This window comes from Pipistrellus hanaki, assembly GCF_964339955.1.
Source record: "Pipistrellus hanaki genome assembly, chromosome: 3".
Classification (NCBI taxonomy): Eukaryota; Metazoa; Chordata; class Mammalia; order Chiroptera; family Vespertilionidae; genus Pipistrellus; species Pipistrellus hanaki.
In genome coordinates, this window is record NC_140505.1 from 141,662,906 (window position 1) to 141,682,499 (window position 19,594).

Below are 19,594 nucleotides of genomic sequence, written 5' to 3' on the forward strand. Positions count from 1 at the left end.
CCTAATAAGTCTAGGATATCTGCATTCGGAAATGAACTTCTGCACAGTGGGGTGTTGGGCACTTCATATGGTGGGTGGGCCAGGTTGCCCACAAGCCTGGCTTCTCAGTTAAAACCAGTTTGTCCAGGGCACTGTAAAAGCAGTAGCCATGGGTTTTGGTAAGAAAAGGGATTGATTGAAAACAAAAAACAAAAACAACAACAACAAAAAACAACAACACATAAAACACAACTAAAAAGAACATGTTTGGTAAGAATGGAAGGGAGATCCAGGGCTGCGATGGAGAACTGGGTCAGGGGCTGGGACTGTAGATGAGTGAGCAGTTTTAACATACTACTTATAAAGAAATGGCCCGGAGGAGATATTGAGCAAGTGATTCCTATTGGGAGCTGGGAGCTCCTGTCCCACCTTCCCTTGAAGATGCTGGAGCAGTTCTGAGGGAATGCACCAGGCTCAGAAGCAGCGAGGGGACTGGGTATGGCGGCCTGGGGAGGGTTCTGCTGCAGGCCAGCTTGTGAACAGCTTGTTTCCAGCCTGTGGCTGGCCACCCACTCTGCTTTCTGAACTGCTTTCTTGGTGTTATTGGAAGTTATGGGTGTCGATCCTTTGAGCAACCTGATCTCAGCAGCAGCAGCTGGAGGAGCAGGGTTTGTTGTTTGTTTTGTTTTGTATTTGAAATCTAAACATTGATTTCCATTCTGTGGAGGTGTGAATACATAGCCTGAGGGCTCAGGAGCTCTGTCCTGCTGATGCTTTGAGTCTTCAGAAAGGACTCATCTTAATGGCCTGTGGAGGGAAGCCTGGATTTGGGGTGAGGGTAGGTGGAACAGAAACCTAAGACAACACTGGGTACATGGCAGACTGTGGAGACTCAAGCATTGCTCACATCACATTCCCATGTCAGAGAAAAACTGCAGTTCCAATCCCCAAATCCTAGAAATGATTTTTAAACCATAGGCTTATTCCTCAATTGGACTGCTCTGTGCTAAGGGAACAGAGGTCTAGGGTTAAGATAAACATGATCTGGCCTCTGACCAGCAGAAATCCAGGGGCATGACTCATTGTAATACAAGGAGGACTGTGATGAGGTCGTAAGGGAGGTATACACGGTGCTAAGGGAGTAGAGGGAGGGGGAGACTAATTCCTTCTGGAGAAGCTGGTGTTAGCACCCACATTTATTTCTCACGGCTGAAACACTTCACCCCCTCTCTGCTTAATGCTGCAAGCTTACTTTTCTGCTCCTCTGGCAAAGGAAGCTACCTGGCCAGGGTCGAGGGAAAACCTATGAGTAAAAGCATTCAGGGGCCTGGGCTTGCTGGCAGCTGGTTGAAAGTATATTGTCATATAGGATTGCCATTCTGCCCTCAGAGATTGTAAAGCTAAAAACCCATCACACCAACAGCTCAATATCCTTGTGGGGTAGTGGGGATTTAGGATAATGTTCCCATTTTATAGATGAGGAAATTGAGGACCATAGTGGAAATCAGCTGCAAAACCACAGCTGGAACAAAGGGTCTTAATTCCCATTTCACTCCTTTAAAGAATGTGGAACTTGTCATCTAGACAAGCACGTTGACATTATGTAAAAGGTAAAGATGAAAAAAAAAAAAAAAAGGGAAATAAAATTTTATATAACATCACATTGCATTCTTCTACCCTCCATGTCTTGAGAAAAGAGGAGGCTCTCCCTCTTCAATTTGACTTTCAAAAACTGGCAATAGGTCTAGAAAGGGGAGGCAACAGCAGAGACACTGGAAGGGGTGACCCTGTGTGAGAGCAGAGTTACATACAGAGCACCAAAACATGCCGACTGTGAGCCCGGCACAAACCTCGCGCACAGTAGACACTCGATAAATGTTCATCCCTCTCAGTCACAGAGGGGTTAAGAACCCCCCTCCCCCGAAGCTGGCGTGGCCTCAGCACAGTCATGATGGAGTAATGGACAATTAGGGCGTAGTCCAGATATTCATAGATAATGACATTTGACTTTGGATTGAGATTCTCTCCAAAGATTTTATAATTTATTTGCATGCTTTGGATTATATAAGTCCAATTGAGGCAAAGAAATAAAGGAGACACACGGATTTGCTTCCTTCAGCATTCTCTTATTGCAGAGCAAACCTCTTGAATAACTAGCTCCCTGTACTTTACCCTTCTTGCCTCCTCACCACATAGTTCAGACAGGATTGGAGACGTGTAGGAGGTGGTGCAAGAAGGTAAATCACACTGAGTTTCTGCTATTAAATAGGAGCTGTGCTTAGCACATGTGTGTATTATCTGGTTCTGTTTTTACAACAGTCTTAGTCTTCTTACTATTCATTTTCCATAGATGAGGAATTGAAGCTCAAAGAGGACTGTGAATTATCCATGGCCATTTAACTAAAATACAATGAAACTGGGACATAAACTGGAAGCTTATATGTTTTTACATGATTGTATGCTAACTCTGTCCTTGGATCTGAGAAATCCTGGTTCTGTAACTTAGGTGACCATGTGAAGTCCATGGTCACAGCACATGAAAAGAAAAGGAGATCTCTTTGCTTCATCCAAAATAACAACACCTAACATTTATATTGTGCATCATGGTCTTCAAAACACTTCAGATGGATTTACCATTTTATAGCTAAGAATATAGGAGGGAGTTTAATTCAATGCCACAGAGACAGTAAACGGCAAAACTGGGACTCAAACAGGTTTTCTGGCTTTAAATTTAACTCTGGTTCTCCAAAGCACTTCTCCCATGTATTTGGCCGCATGGATAAAGGAAGGACTGGGCTAAGTTTAGATGTGGGTGCTCTGGGCACTTGGTGACTTGATGGGTCTTCTGATATTCATCCAACCCTGGGTATCATTAAAGAGCCCGACTTTTTAATTGCTCAGTAGACCCACCGACTGACAAAGTCAAGGTACACTTGGATCTCGAAGCTGAGGAAAGCCTTTAATTGCAACCTCTTATTGGGTGCCCAGAGTGAGACAAACACAGACAAGGAACTTTCCTTAAGCCCCTCATCTTCCAGTTTTTATGGAGAAAAATTAGAGTTGATGATTATGAAAACTTATGGTTACAGGAAAGAAAACTCTCTCATCAATGTCTGGCTACTGTGCATCCCTGCGGTGCATAGGAAGAAAAGAGGCAAGATAGTTTGAAGAACAACAGCTACTTTGCAGGATCCTAGGTCAGCTTCTTTCTGTAGGAGGATGTCTATTCCCCTACATCAACTGCAGAAGCACTTGCTAAAACTCTTTCTGGGGCAGAGGGAAGAGCAAAGAGAAGGCTAATGCTGGTATTGAGGGGCTCCCACAGCCTCTGCACCTGCTATCTCCCTTATTAGCTGAAGCGGGTGGCGAGCCCGCACAGGCCCGCGTGGTAGCTGGCCTCCCTTGGGTTGATCCAGGGCAGGGAGCAGCATTCTGCAGAAGGTCCCTTTTCAGATTGAGAAACCCACATTCTGATCTCCCTTTTGATGATTTTACAAAAATCAAATTGCATGACAGATGCCTAGATAAACCCGAGAAGTCTGCAATCAGAGCAAGTTCTGGGATGGAGCTGATTGTAGATTTTTAATGGCTATTAGCTTGATAATCACACACCAGGAATAGCTTCCAGGTATACCAAACCCTTGCATAAGTGGGCCCACACCCATGCACACCAACACCCAGTAGCAGAATAAAAGGGGACCCTGACGGTCTCCCAATAGCAGAGTCGTCTCTCCAGCTTCACGTCTTCTCAGGAACCTTCTCAACTTCCCTTGCTGGGCAAAGGCATCATGAGTTGTCAAATCACGTGCAAATCTCGAAGATCAGGAGGTGGAGGAGGCTTCAGGGGCTTCAGCAGCGGCTCAGCTGTGATCTCTGGTGGGAGCCGGAGATCAGGCGCCAGCTTCTCCTGCCTGAGCCGTCATGGCGGTGGCGGCGGAGGTGGCATGGGCGGAGGCGGCTTTGGCAGCCGGAGCCTTGTTGGCCTTGGAGGGACCAAGAGCATCTCCATTAGTGTGGCCAGAGGAGGTGGCAGCTTTGGCTCCGGTGGTGGATTTGGTGGCAGAGGAGGTGGCTTCGGAGGTGGCTTCGGAGGTGGCTTCGGAGGCGGCTTCGGAGGCGGCAGCGGCTTCGGAGGTGGAGGTTTTGGAGGAGGCGGCTTTGGTGGAGGCCGCATGGGGGGTGGCGGTGGCTTTGGAGGTTTCGGGGGTCCTGGAGGTTTTGGGGGTCCTGGAGGATACCCCGGAGGCATCCACGAAGTCTCCATCAACCAGAGCCTCCTGCAGCCTCTCAATGTGAAAGTTGACCCAGAGATCCAGAATGTGAAGTCACAGGAACGGGAGCAGATCAAAACTCTCAACAACAAATTTGCTACCTTCATTGACAAGGTGAGTCATGAGATGCCGGCTCCTTCGGATGCGGAGGATGCCCTGCTTCCAGTGCTGACTGAAAGCAAGCCACATGGAGCGGTTTCTGTCAGGGACCATCAGTGTAGTCTCGGGAGCTTGCCTTATTAGCAATGTCCTAACAGCAAAGGTGCTGGCTTCCCGGGCTACACACCTTGCACAGCAGTCTGCAATGAGCAGTTATTTGTGCCCTGGGCTTTAGTGTTTTTGCCTAAATAATTAAGATTTGTGGAAAATTCTGAAAACCATAGAAAATGTGATACTGACGGGCTCAGGCCATGGGACAGAAGGTTATGGGAGTGATTGGTAAGACATCTCCTGAGATCTTCTTTTCTTCCCTGAAGTTATTACTCTACTGAACTCTGGGAAGCTGAATCTGAAATATCTGCTTGGGGATGAATGAAATTCCTGCCTTGAAGAGAAACGCTCTCAGTTTTGTGACCCATAAAGTGTTTATGGGTGTCACTTTGGAGTGTTATAGGGTTTTCATTCATCTCAAGGCAGTTGAATCTAAGGAATTTACAAGGCTCTTAAACCCAGACCGAGGAGCCCTGTCTCCCTGTGCTCTCACATTCGTCACCCTTAGGAGCAGTGCCAACGGATGCCTGCTTTTGGGTTTTCCCCAGGATTTATGGGACCTTTGCCTAGAATGGGAGGGACATGACCCGGAGTCTTGAGAACAGCGGTAAACAAACTGGTGGGTGGTGAAGTAGGAAAAGAGTTCCGTGTATGGAGAATGTGAAATGTAATATTAGGCATCGGTAGAGCTTTCCCAGTGTGGAGGCAGGGACCTCGTAAGCTCAGTCTGGCATGACCTGGCCTCCAGCTCAGTAGGGTGACGCCGTGTAGACTTCTCTAGGTTCTGAAGGAAGGCATCCAGAGCTCATGTGCTTTTCTCTGGCCATGGCAGGTGCGGTTCCTGGAGCAGCAGAACCAGGTGTTGCAAACCAAATGGGAACTGCTGCAGCAAATCAACGTCAGCACCCGTTCCACCAACCTGGACCCCATCTTCCAGGCATACATTGGCCAACTGAAGAAATATGTGGATTCGCTCTCTGCAGAAAGGACATCACAAAATTCAGAGCTGAACAACATGCAGGATCTCGTGGAGGAATATAAGAAGAAGTAGGTGGCAGAGTAAACACTGAGTGGAGATAAATATTGATCTGAACTACCTGATCATCCCCCTAGCAAGCCACTCATCTCCCAGTTGCATTTGTGGTGATAAAGGGGAGACTCATCAGGATCTTTATCAATATTTTTTGTGAGAAAAATATTTAGGGATTTAAAAATCATCTTTTTTTTTAAATATGTTTGAGAGTTCATTTATAGGAAAGAATCCTCATTTAGGATATCATAGTTTCAATTTAGACAATTAAAGAGTGCTTAATATTCCAAGAAAATCTTGTATTTTTTGGTGCATCCACTAGAACAAGGAAAAGAAAAAAGTAAACAATATAGAATTAGTCTAACAGCTATGTCCTTTGGGTCTCAACAGGTATGAAGATGAAATCAACAAACGCACAGCTGCTGAGAATGATTTTGTGACACTCAAAAAGGTGAGCTAGAGAATGTCATGGCTGGGGTGGGAATGAGGGTGCTTCAGAAGCCTGTGCTCCAAACAGACAGGCTGGAAAACAAATCTACTTGAAAAGAGAGTAGCCAGGGAAAGGGTGGGCCTGTCTGTCCCTGGTTCTCTTGGAAACAAAAATGTTTCTGTAGTTCAAGCTTCTGGAGATAGTTTTCAAAGATGTGCAATTTGCTAGATCCTTTCCCATCAGTAACTTACTTAAAACCTATATTGGCTCATGAAAGATGCAAGCACAGACAGCTCTTAATTCTCTAAAGAGCTGAGGAAGGAAAGGAACTCCCTTTGCTGAAAGAGGCTGCAGGTGGTGCTGACAAAAGTTAGAAGGCAAAGGAGTGGGTTTTCAGCCTGGTTCCTACAGAAGCTTTGGTATAAAGTCCAGAGAAATTCAGGAGATATTGGAATAGACAGACAGGATGGGAGAGTTGGGGACTACTAAAAACTACAAAGGTCATTATGTACCATGGTGTATCAAGCAAGAGAAAGAGAATGGTTGACATAGCTTGGTCCTATCAGACCACTGATGGTGTGTGTGTGTGTGTGTGTGTGTGTGTCTGTGTGCATGCAGTGAACATGGGCATGGAGCTCCCAGGAGAGGCACATAGTGGACTCCATACCCAAGAGGTTCCATGGGGACATGGCTCATCTAGAGGTGCCTGGGATATTGGAGAGCAGCTAACAGGGATGGGTGGGGTCAAGTGTTGAGAGAGGGTGGGACCCATACCCAGAGAGCTACAAGGTTAGTGAGTGAGTGGTAGGCATGAGTTTTACCAGAAGGCCCTTACCTTTCTTACAGGATGTGGACAATACCTACATGGCCAAGGTGGAGCTGCAGTCCAAAGTAGACGTGCTGAGTCAGGAAATTGAGTTCATGAAAGCCCTCTTTGATGCGGTAAGGAGTCTGCTCCTGGATAAACCTTACTTCCCCCTCTTCCCACCAAAGGAAAGCCATTCCCAATGGTTGAAAAGGTGGGGTTTATAAGCTGGCTGACTTCATCTTGCCATCATTCCTCGGCACTAGGAGGCTTCTACAGTGTAGGTCTTGGAGGAGAGAAATTTTCTCTGATGTCACAGGAAATAAGGCCGAGGGAACACCAGGACAACTTCCCTTACTCCATGCCCCAGGGTTCATCTCCCTTTAGGAAGAGACCTGTCCTGTCCCTATCCCGAGATCTAATATACTTTGGAGGTCAAATGTAACATATCTCTCCACTCCCAGCCCAAGTGAACATACATGACATCTGAAATAAGAAGTAAAATATAAGGCATTTGCCATCAACAAGCTTTTTTTCTGGAGGCACTAAACAAAACTGCATTACTGGTGAAGGCTGTTAACTAGGAGGCTTGGAAATACAGACCCCTCTCCCACCATTCTCAGGACAACTTTGGCAGGGGCCGAGAAATGGTGGTTATAGCTCTTTAACTCCCATGCAGTGCACGCTGAGTCTGAATACCAGGGAGGGGGTGTTGCCTCACCGGGCAGAGAAGCCATGGCTAGATCTTCCGTGTGTTGCAGGAGCTGAGCCAGACGCACCAGACTATCACCGATACCAACGTCGTTCTGTCCATGGACAACAACCGCAACCTGGACCTGCAGAGCATCATTGCCGAGGTCCAGAGCCAGTATGAGGAGATTGCCTTCAAGAGCAAGGCTGAGGCTGAGGCCCTGTACCAGAGCAAGGCAAGTACTAGGTGCTGAGGGAGAGCCACAGCTTCTTCTACCAGCCAGATACTGTATAAGATTGTCGGTGTTTTTATCTAATGGAAATGAGGCATCATTCCCCAGAAAAAGTGTCCAAAGTACCCCAAATACCCTCAGTTGAGGTTGGCATGGAGTCCTTCTGGGGGTATAAGATGGTCCCCAACTTCCCACAAATGCAGCCATGACATCTGGCTTGGTTGACCCTCCTTGGACCAGTATCAGACTTTCCCTGGCTCAAGCCAAGCTTCCTCTCAGGTGCAACTGTCTTCCTCTTCCCATACAGTATGAGGAGCTCCAGGTCACTGCTGGGAAACACGGAGACAGCATGAAAGAGATCAAGATGGAGATCAATGAGCTGAACCGCATGATCCAGAGACTGAAAGGAGAGATTGAACATGTGAAGAAGCAGGTGGGGCCTGGCCCTGAGGACTGGTGCAATTCCACTGGTTGAGTGGGGCTTTGGTGGGAGGCTGTGTGTGTGTGTGTGTGTGTGTGTGTGTGTGTGTGTGTGTGTGAGAGAGAGAGAGAGAGAGAGAGAGAGAGAGAGAGAGAGAGAGAATCTGAGATGTTCTAATCTAGCATATGCTGATCCCAAATGCCTTGAGCTTAACATAATTTAAGGCTTATAAGAATTTTTTAGAGTGGCCTAGGAGACATTTAAAGCAAGGAATAGTGCAGGGAAAGAATTGTGCCCACTTTTTGATTGCTTTCACCAGTGAAAGGGAATAATAACAAATAAAGCAAGAGGTTGTCAGACTTGCATGGATTGTAGCTTCCCACTGCGGCACAGCCCTGAGCACAGCCGGCTGTGTGGTGAAGGGCCGGGAGGGCAGGGAATTGACATAGGGCGGGACATTAGCATTGGTAGGGATGATGTGGGGCACAGAATCTGCTCCATCAGTAACAGGGTTGTGGAAGCAGTCCACATCAGATGTTTCCATAATGATTCTGCCCCTGTGTTGTGAGGATCAAAGGCCTTCATGGGGAATTCCTAAGGGTACAGTCAAAGGTGACTTGGGAAGATGATGCCCCTGAGACAGCAGCAAGTCTTAGCACAGTGGTTTGCATCCTGAGTCAACTCTGGGGGAAGTCCACACTTCCTAGGCCAGTGATTCTGGCTTCCTACACTCTGAACATCTCTGTTGCCTCTCTGCCAGACAGACTCCACTTTCTAGAGAAACCTTTTCTCCTTCTCTCCTAGTGTAAGAATGTGCAAGACTCCATTGCAGATGCTGAGCAGAGGGGAGAGCACGCCACCAAAGATGCCAAGAACAAGCTTCTTGACCTGGAGGAGGCCCTGCAGCAGGCCCGGGAGGAACTGACTCGGCTGCTGCGTGACTACCAGGAGCTCATGAACACCAAGCTGGCCCTGGACGTGGAGATTGCCACCTACAGGAAGCTGCTGGAGAGTGAGGAGTACAGGTGAAGAGCAGAAGGGACTCTAGCTCACCTTCCCTTCTCTGTTAGAGCCAGGGCTGAAGGCAAAGGCAGGGAAAGTAAGGATGGAGCAGGGCCTCCTGATGGCTGAGAGCTGAAATCACAATGATCCCAAGCAGAGATTCAGGACATAAAGCATTATTGCACAGTGGTAGATTTATTGATATGGAATGACTAACAAGGCAGAGTAAGTTACTTTAAGCAACAAGTTAATTGTAGTCTTTTCTGAAAGAGAAAGCAAAATGCTGTGAAACTAGGTTAGTCTTAGACATTTTGAAACCTTGCTTTCTGGGTCTGCGGGGTGCATTGTGATTGGCAATAGGGAGATGATGGGTTGGGACATGCGGACTGGCTGGGGCATGCTCACCCAGAGCAGGCGCCAAACCTAATTCTTTGCAGGTTTCTGGAGGCATAAACAGAACCATTTGCTAACCTCCCTAAACAGAACCTTTCTCTCCAATGTGGTTGGAAAAATTTGTTAGTGCTATTAGCATCCTTGTGATTTAATCTGGCTATAAGCAACTGGAGGGGGAAGCTGCCTGGGCCCCCAACGAGCCAGTATGACAGAGAGGGAGCTGCTTGGCTCAGGCTGTGGCTCTGTGCCTGTCTGTGAGGCCAGGCCTTCTACCCCCAGCTTGCAGAGGCAGTGGGAAAGATTCCAGATGACGTGGAGGAGGGTGGGGCAGAGAGTGGGACTGGGAGTTGCAGTTCTTTCTGAACTGAATATTCACACAGTGCAGCCTCTTTTCAAAATTTCTGACATGGCTTGGATTTTGGATACAGACTCCCTAAAATGGCTTTTTAAAAATGGGGTGTAAAATTTGCCTTTTGATCATTTTTATCAGAGCAGAAGACTTAGATGGATTGGGCTGCCAGGCAGTGTAGAAATGAGGGGCTGGTCCCATCTCTGTCATCTGGCAGCACTGAAGAGGGTGGGCTCTGTAAGGCTCTGGGGGCTGGTGTTAGAGGCTCCCTGTACATTTGTAGGTGGCACTGAGGAAGCAGCATGTATGCAGAACCTAAGTGCTCTGCCCTGAGTTCTTTTCTCTCTCTCCCTTTCAGGATGTCTGGAGACCTCAGCAGCAACGTGACTGTGTGTAAGTGGGTCCTGTCCTATGGGTGGTGTGTTGGGTGGAGGCAGGCTGAGGCCGTCAGAACTTTTTATGGTAATACCATCTTTCTCTGCAGCTGTGACAAGCAGCACCGTGTCTTCCAACGTGGCATCTAAAGCCGGCTATTCAGGCCCTGGTTCTGGAGGTAGAGGATATGGTTCTGGAGGAGGAGGAGGAGGATACAGCTCTGGAAGCGGCAGAGGCGGTGGAGGCGGCTACGGCTCCAGCTCCGGAGGAGGATACAGCTCTGGAGGAGGCTCCAGGGGAGGCTCTGGAGGAGGATATGGCTCTGGAGGAGGCTCCAGGGGAGGCTCTGGAGGAGGTTACAGCTCTGGAGGAGGTTACAGTTCCGGAGGAGGCTCCAGAGGAGGCTCAGGAGGAGGTTATGGCTCTGGAGGCGGCTCCAGAGGAGGCTCAGGAGGGGGATATAGCTCTGGAGGTGGCTCTAAAAAGGGAGGGGGAGGTTCTGAAAAGCTTGGCTCCGGTGAAGGTTATGGTCCCAACGTGAGCTTCTCTTTCAGATAAAGATGGAGTCCTACTCTTGATTCTCCCACTCTAGAATGTAGAAGCTTGTCTCTGTACACCTAATTGACAATAAATCAAACCTTGTCATCCACCTCTGATAGCATTTTGGGGGAAAGGGGTGTCCACATAGAATTTTTGAAATATCTCCTCTCCAAATAAATTAGTTGAAGCCAGTGACACCCTCTGTGCCCTGGGGAAGAATCTGCATTGCCTAGGTTTGTGCTTCTAGCCATCCTCCCATTCCCGAGCCCCCTTGCATTGCCCATTTGGTGGTCCTCTCCCACCCCCCACAAGTATTCTGTTGAGGACCCATTTCAAAGCCTGCACCTTTCCCCTGGCAGTGCCCCCAGGGAAATATGTTTCTGTGTATATAGCCTGTTTTGCTGGCTCTGCATCTAAAGTACCGTGGTCTTGGTGTCTTCACAATAAACTTCATTTGCAACTCATAACATGTGACGTGTGTTTCATGTCAAGCCGTGGCAGAAGTGGGTGGCCAGGAGCTATAACTTGTTGCCGTCTGACTTAAGACACCAGAAAGTGGAGAGATTTGGAAAGGGTAAGGAAGAGGCTTCGTGGGGGATGAATGTGTGGCCCTGAGGCAGTGTGGCTGGAAGAGGCCAAAAGAGTTTTCCTTCTGGAACTTTTCAAGGACCGGGATGAAGAGGGCTAGCCCTGGGGTCAGGGCATGAGTGTGATGTTCTCAAAAAGCATTTTTCAGACATGGGCACTGTCATATTGCCAGGAAGTCAATAGGGGGGGATTTGTGGAAAATTCTCTTTTTCAGAAAAAGCCACTCTTCTTAAGCGTTTTCCATAGACTGTGTCCGTCCCCCCCCCCCCCCCTCGCTTTTCTGAGGCTCCTTCTCTTCAGGGCAAGCCAGCTGAGCTCCCAAGGCTCCCATCCAGGCTGTCTGCAGCTCTGGGCTTCCAGGGAGGAGTTCTCTCAGCCTTCCTAGGTCACAGATTCTCTATGTGCCTGCAGTCCTATGTCCCCAGGATACGGGAGGGGGGGAGGGGGAGGCTGAAGGAGACTATCTGGGCAAGTCTCTGGAATTGTAAAGTGACGTTCAAAACAAAGAGACTGCTATTTTCAAGAGCATCAACCTCCCATCAGAGAAGTCTCTTAACACATTCAGCAGATGGTGGTCCCTTCTTTCCTTTCTTGTCCCACAGCCCTCTGGGAGCCTCTGTCCCTGGGTATCCCAAGCAAGGTGGCTTCTCCTGTCAGTGTGCTAATGGTTTCAGCCCCTTTTCCCCAAGGCCTTGCCACCTGGCTGGGACCTCCTTGGGGCTCAGGCATGGCCGGGAAGGTGAGATGAGTTCTTGGGGTTGATACTAGACTGTCCAGAATTGCACACATGGGAGCTGGTAGCTTAGGTTGGGGTTAGATGCAGCAGATGTAGCTTAAAACAACTCAGAAAAAAATACCAAGGGATTCTTTTCTCTTTCATTTTACTCTAGCTTCAAAACCTTGGTGAGGCCTCTGTTGAGTCTGAGAGCCTCTTCCTGTTCCTAGGGATAGTAGAGATGGTTCTGAGAAATGCAGGGGGAGGCACTGATCGCAGACCGGCCGCCCCCGGGTGTGAGGATGCCGGGCAGGAAGTGCTCTGAAGGCTGTAGGGGCAAGGTGACAATATGTGAAGCTACCTATTCTAGGGTGATCTGATGCTCAGGGAAGGGCCCTTGGTCGGGTGGGAGAGGTCTGGGGAGGTGAGGGCATTGACTGGGAAGAGTGTGAGGGCCCAACTGTTGTAGGGTGTACATATATGCCATGCAAACATGAACATGAACTAGTGTCCTAGACACTTAGGGCTGGAAGGGAGCTTTAGCAGTCAGTGAATTTGAACCTCTGATTTAGGTCAGAAAACAGGTAAGACCCCAGGTAGGCTCCACCCTTGATTCCCGCACTGTTTGGAGGCTTCGAGAATGGTGAGCCCTTTGAAAACTTTCTGAGGGGAAAGAAGACAAGGCAGGCAAGGTGGCAGCTTTTGCTCCCAACTACCCGAATTCCTGAGACTGTAGTGGTGTGAGTTTCCTGTGGCTTATAGGCCCTCACTCCTACCACCCTGGAACACAACCCTTCTTTTCAGATCTTCTCAGACACATGTTCCTTTCATGTCAGACCCCAAGCAAAATCAGCCTTGTAGGTTAACTTGGGGATACAGGCCTGAGGCTGGAAAGAGATCTGGCTGTAAGCAGGTCATGGAGTGAGGGGCCAGTTCTAGGAAGAGATTCTCCTTTCCCTCCTAAGAGTCCCAAGAAACTAGTCTGGAATCTAGGTCATGCCCCTCCCTCCAGGGCCTCTGCCCATCTTCCTCCCAATCTGGTAATTAAATTGTCAGATCCTGGGCTTAAAAAAATGGATGGACAAAGCAGAAGGATTTTTCAAGCTCTATTTCCATAGGGAACTGGCCTAACTATTTATATTCTGATGATGTTGCAGAATAGTTGGGACACACTCCCTCTCATGGTTCCCTCCCTTTCTCTGCCTGGGAGTCCTAGTGAGAATTCAAATAAGCTTCTTTCCACCCCTTCACAAAACTCTTCCCTGTCAACTTAAATGAGAGTCTCGGATAGCTCTCCTCCTCCAGGAAGCCCTATGAATGGAGCACTCATGCTTCCTCTACTTGTTGTGAAGTGTGGAAAGCCTTGCACTGGGAATTGAGAGACTTAAATGCTGACCTTCATCTTGGTGGGGAAGGGAGAGGGGGAGGATTATTGTGTGACATTACACTCAATCATTTCTTCTCCCAAGGCTGATTTCTGTATCAGTTAAAGAAGATGGAATGCGGCTGTCTCTATGTTTCCCCCCAGGCTCTGGTGAACAAAGCGCTGTTGGGTGAGCTCATTCATTATGCCTCCCAGACTAATGGGGGATTTGGGACACAGTTCGGAGAAAGGCTTAGAGACAGTGTGTGGATGGGCATGAGTACCTGGAACTTTGTGTTGTTTTCATCCTATTTCATTTTATGTACGTATTTATTATATTTTTAAAATTTGAAGACCTAATTGACTTTATAAAATGATTCTTGAATTGAGCAGCATCCCATTCAGCAAGTAGAAAGGAGCCCCTCGTCCCATTTCATTTTAGTTCAGTGATTCTCTGTTGGACAATGATTGTGGGCAAGGTACTGCTCTTGGCTATTTTTAGGGTACTAACACTCAGGATATTGCATCCCATCATAAGGAGCGTACAGACCGTTAGGGGATGGGTGAGAAATTTACAAATAACTATCAATATCAGCGCTATTTTGGGAGCAGAAGTGGTGCCTGAAAGTCACCTAAAGACCTCATTCAAAATTAACATTCCTGGTTTCAACAGACTTAATGCTTTTCCCTTAAGATTGGGAATAGGAAAGACACTTGTTGTTACTACTCCTATTCAGTATCACACTAGAATTCCTAAACAGTGCAATAATGCTAGAAAAAGAAATAAGAATATATAGATTGGAAGGAGGAAATAAAAGTGACTTTTTTCATATATGATGTAATTGTTTATGTAAAAGATCTCAAAGATTCTACACAAAAGCTACTAGAACTAACATGTGAGCTTAGCAAGGTTACAAACTACAAATTAGCAATAAACAGTTGGAAATTAAAATTAATAAGGCAGTATCATTTACAATAGCACCATGAAAGCATGACATACTTAGACACTCAGGTAAAAAATTTGAGTATCATGTATGTGCTCAAAACTGAAAGCAACAACAATGAAAGCGATAAAAAAACAAACAAAAAAAACAAAAAAACATTTCCACTATATTCCATTCTGTTTTCCTCCTCTTCCTGGATCGTTCCCAGTGATGGGATTGAGATGTTTGTACAATAGGTGGGGGCTGCTACTGAGGCCCGGCTGAGCAGGCAGGGTACAGGATTACAGGAGGGGGTGGCATCCAGCTTCTCTGCTTGGTCTAGAAAAGGACCGACTGAGAGAGTGACTGAGCCCTGCCAGTGCATGTGTGCATGCACTGTTGTACACAGTGACTTTGGCCGGACTTGCAGCCTCGGTGGGAAGAGGAGGATGAAGGGCCTGAGGTGGGACTGCTAGGCAGTGTGGGACTCACATTTTCTTGGCCTGGGTGAAAGGTTGTGAGAGGAGCTTTGATAGGATATTCCCTCAGGAAGCTGCCTTCATAGTTAGGGAGTGACCAAAGGCAGGGATCAGGGTCCTTGGGCCGGGTGAGTTCTAAAGGAAGGGCTGCTCTCACTTCCCTGCAGAGGAGTTTGCAGCCCTAAAGAGCTTGGCTGTTTCTATTAGGGAAGTAATGCCTGCTGCTGACTTTAGACTTGGAAAACTATAGAGAGAGAACATTAAAATATTTAGCTTTAGTCAGTTTTTTAAAAAGAATATAGCTGTGCTCATACGGTATCTCTGATCTTATTGTAAACCTTCCGTTCTGTGCCTTGAATTTAGTAGCCTTACTGCTTATTCAATTTTGATTTCTCCTTTTCTCTCTTAATATTAAAACATAAACCCTGTAATCATCATTTTTATTAACTCTCTCATTTGATGGACAAGGGAGGGTGGGGATAAAAGGGAGAGATCAACCAAAGGACTTATGTGCACACATATGAGCCTAACCAGTGGTCAAGGACAATAGGGGTTGGGGGTATGAGTGGAGTGGGGGTGGGGGATTGGAATGGGGGGTTGAGGACAAATATGTGATACCTTAATCAATAGCAAAATTAATTAAAAAATAAAATGAAAAAAATTTATTTGATTTCCATTCTTTTTTGGACATTTGTTTTGGGAAAAACAATTTTTTTTTTGTTTTCTTTGAAGTGAGGCAGAAGCAATTCCCATGAACTAGAGAAAACTCCATTGCGTGGGTCTCTCTGAATCACAATTTTCTCTTGGTAACAGTTTCTAATTCATCAGCGTCACTATCTTAAAGATTCTAGGATAGCGGTTGCCAATCTTTCAGACCTCACGGACCACCATGGTCTGTGGACTACCGGTTGCCAACCGCTATTCTAGGAGATGTATCTTGAGTTTCAGTACTAATCTGGTAGAAACAAAAAATGTTGAAATATGAGAAATTTCAGAAAACACCCTATCTGAAAGCTTTTTTGTGTATAAACTCAGATATGTCACATTGCTGAGGCCGGCTGATAGTTGATAGATTAATAGTAATCAGCCAACCCTGCTAACTAAGCAATAATTTCCCAAGTAGATGGTGTTATTTATTTTCTTGTCACTTTCAGGGAGCCAAATCCATAAACTATCCTTGGTCTACTGCCAACTCCAGGAAATATATACGGGAGCTTTCCACACTCCAGCAGGGAAACATTGAGACACCTCTTCCCAACTTCTCAGTGTCACTCACTCCCCTTGAGTCAGCATGAGCAGGCAGGTCTAAGGCTTGAAGTGCCAGAATAGAAGTTTTGACAGTGGCTCAGTCATCCCGCCAGGAGGGCACTGGGGATGGGCAGGAAGCTCACTGTTGTTCTAAAAGAGCAGTGGCTGCTGCCAACGTTATGCTGGGCGGGGAGGCTACTGTAGCTGGAGTCTCCATAGCCTTGGCGAGAGCAGGAGCATCTCCATCAGTGTAGCTGGGGGTCTGGCTCATGGCCAAAGGGGTGGATGTTTGGGGTGGGCAGCCTGGGTGGCATGGGCTTTGCTTTGGTGGTGGTTTTGGAGGGGGTGGGCACTAGGGTCAGTCCATCTAGGAAGTTGTAATCAACCTAAGCTTGTTGGAGCCTTTGGGCATGAAGATTGACTCTAAGGCCCAGGAGGCGAAGCAGCAGGAGTGGGAGCAGATTAAGAACCTTAACATTTAAAAAAAAAATATGTTTTATTGATTTTTTACAGAGAGGAAGAGAGAGGGATAGAGAGTTAGAAACTTCAATGAGAGAGAATCATCGATCAGCTGCCTCTTGCACACCCCCTACTAGGGATATGGTACATAGGCAACCAAGGTACATGCCCTTGACCAGAATCGAACCTGGGGCCTTTCAGTCCGCAAGCCGACACTATCCACTGAGCCAAACCAGTTTCGGCAAGAACCTTAACATTTTTGAGAACATTAAGAATCTTCATTGACAAGGTGAGTGCTGATGCCTGGAGACCAGACAGCCAGGCCTGGTAACTCCAGGGAGCTGCAGACAAGGCCTTTCTGCCACAGTGGAAATGTGGCTAGTGGCTACCCTATTGGACAGTGCATATCTGCATTGCCTGAGGTCAATCAGTTCAGACCCTGTCTCTTAAAGCTGGGCCTGGTGGAAGGTGCTCACTTGGTGTTTCGTGTTCTCCAAACCTCCCCAGGAGACTCGATATGAACCTCAGCAACTTGTCAAATTTGGGGCCTTCCAGGCCTGCCCTGAAGTAAAGGTGATCCCCCCTGCAGGAACAGTACATCGGAATGGGATGAGAGGTCCAGTTTGAAAGAAATCATAATGGTCAGTGGGTGTCTTGTAAGGGACACTTTAAAACATTGGCAGATGGTTTCTTCTCCGTAAGTTTCTGAGTCCAGGAGTTTCTCTCTGAACAAACTGGCATTTCTGCTCCCAAAGCCAGGGAATGGAGACCACCAGAATCACATAGTGCCAGGTTAAGGGGCTCTGGTAAAGGAGTGGAGTGTGGAGCCGATGCAAATGATTTGGCCAGGTGATTTTCAAATTCCGTTGGTCAGGGCTGGGAGTGGGGAGTGATGTCCATAGCCTTGAGAAATCCCAACATTCAGGTCTTATCTAGTCTTACCAGCAAAAGGAGGCCAGACTTCTTATACTAGCGACCCCAAACAATCTGCTCTGGGACCAACCTTGGATAGTTTTACTCTGAATAGCCTTGGAGAAAATGGGGAGGAGGAAGACTGCATCAATGAGATTTGCATCAATGGGAACCTCAGGATTGTGTGGGAAGAATGCTCTAGTTCTGCCTACCCCCTTCTTTCTCAGGGTGCTCTTCCTTAGGGAGGGTCAGCTGTGCATGAACAGTTGCAAGGACTTCGAGCTGGGAAAAATGAGGAGAAGCCAGTAAGGAGTAAAGTACAATTGATGACTATTGCCCAAAGCTCTGGGTTTGGGCAGATTTACCGGTGTAGCCTGTGCATTGAGGAACAGTGTCCTTTCATGGTGACTGTAGTTGATAACACTGTACCGTATAATTAAAATTTGCTGAGAGTAGAACTTAAGTATTCTCTCTCACACACATGAAGGGTAAACATGTGATGTGATGGACATGATAATTAACTTTTACAATGTGCTCTTTAAGTATATTATAACTTTATTTGTGCATTATACCTTAATAAAGATGGGAAAAAAAAGATGGGAAATTGTAAGGGGTTTCTGCTTGATTAAAGCTCTTGCTTGGGAAAAAAAAACAAAACAAAAAAACTAAACTGTGTTCCTTCTTGGGCCTTAGAGGACTGCTGTGCTGTGAGAGGGAGTGGGCTGGCTGGGCATGAGGTTTGTTGTAGGAAGAAATGTCTTCTGATATTTATCAGGAAAGTGCTCAATAAATTCAAGGTGGACATTATCAGTTAATTCTTCTCTTTTACTCCTATTGCTGCTCTCTCTTGCTATGTCATGGATATAGCGAGAAGGGTGAGAACAGGGTATGTTTTGTCTGCACCAACTAGTTGTGGCTATTTGTAAAAGAAAGTTCCAGAGAGTGAGTTATTTTGCTGGCTCATTGATGATTCTCTTTCTGACATCCCCTCTTCCCAACTGATCTAGGCCAGTGGTTCTCAAGTTTTGGTGGGAGTCAATCAAGTAGGAAAATTGGTAACCCAAACGAAAGCCTAGACCCAGTCCTTGCATTAAGAAACCTGGACCCCGTGTTCTTTACAATCTTCCAAGTGATTGATTCTAATACCTCCAGAGTATGAGCACCACTGCTCTAAGGAATTGGCCAAATGCACATAACTGAAACTTCTCAAATAATAGGGCCAAAACAATCATAGCATTTTGGGAATTAATGCCACACTGAAATCACTTATTCCTCTGCCAGGTGAGCAAGGACTTCTCCAGTACATTATGCTATGCCCCTGAAGTCCTTGGAATTCCTGTTCGCAGGTGTGGTCCCTGGAGCAGAAGAACCAGGCCGTGGAGACCAAGTGGGAGCTGATGTCAGCACCCGCACCACCAGCCTGCAACCTGTCTTGAAAGGCTACATCAGACACCTCAGGAGGCAGGCGGACCACGTCACAGCAGAGAAGATAAGGCAGCAGGCCGAGTTGACAAACACCCAGGATTCCGTGGAGTAATACAGGAAGAAGTGAGTGAGCAGGTGAAGGCAGGACAGTGGTATTCAGCCAAAATACCCAGGCCTGCTGCCTGCTAGGTCTAGGTCTGAAAGAAGTGCTAAGGCATAGAACTAGACTCTCTTTCCAGGAATCTTTGATTGTTTTCTTCTTGTGAATCTGTTTGTGGATGTACCTTCAGGGTATAGGAGAACAGAGAAAAGGAAATATCTTAGACATAACAGTCTTCTCACCTATTGAATCCCACCAGATATAAAGCAGAAATCAATAATAGGACAAATGCAGAGAATGAGTGTTGTGCCGAAGAAGGTGAGAGGCAGGGGCTTTCTCCCCAAATCCTAGCGCCGGCTGTGACAAATCCCCAGCCCCAGTTAACCTTCGAGCCAGCACTGTGCTGAGTGCAAGACTGCAAGGAGAATGAAGGCAACTCTGATTTCTGGCTCAGAAGTCTTATCTTTAGCTTCTTAAGAATATCATCGCTAGGTTGCACATTCACTCTCTTAGTTTTCTAGATATTTTTGGAGGTGCTCTATTGATACTACTTTCCCTGTGGCATTCTGACCGTGCAGATAAAGCTCTTCCAGCCCACAGGGCCCACTGCCTCTTTTCTTTCAGGATATTGACAGTGTGTGCTTGGTCATGGAG

At 47.0% G+C, this 19,594-nt stretch overlaps 1 protein-coding gene across 1 annotated transcript; it reads left to right on the forward strand.

Annotated features, from left to right (window-relative positions):
• Nucleotides 1–3,767: 3,767 nt before the first annotated feature.
• Nucleotides 3,768–10,979, forward strand: KRT2 (keratin 2; the record flags this gene model as incomplete). Its single annotated transcript, XM_084877405.1, has 9 exons — nucleotides 3,768–4,364; nucleotides 5,293–5,507; nucleotides 5,881–5,941; nucleotides 6,767–6,862; nucleotides 7,487–7,651; nucleotides 7,956–8,081; nucleotides 8,874–9,094; nucleotides 10,172–10,206; nucleotides 10,298–10,979. The coding sequence occupies 9 exons, from the start codon at nucleotides 3,768–3,770 to the stop codon at nucleotides 10,744–10,746; spliced, it is 1,965 nt and encodes a 654-aa protein (XP_084733531.1). The 3' UTR covers nucleotides 10,747–10,979.
• Between the last annotated feature and the right edge of the window lie 8,615 nt (nucleotides 10,980–19,594).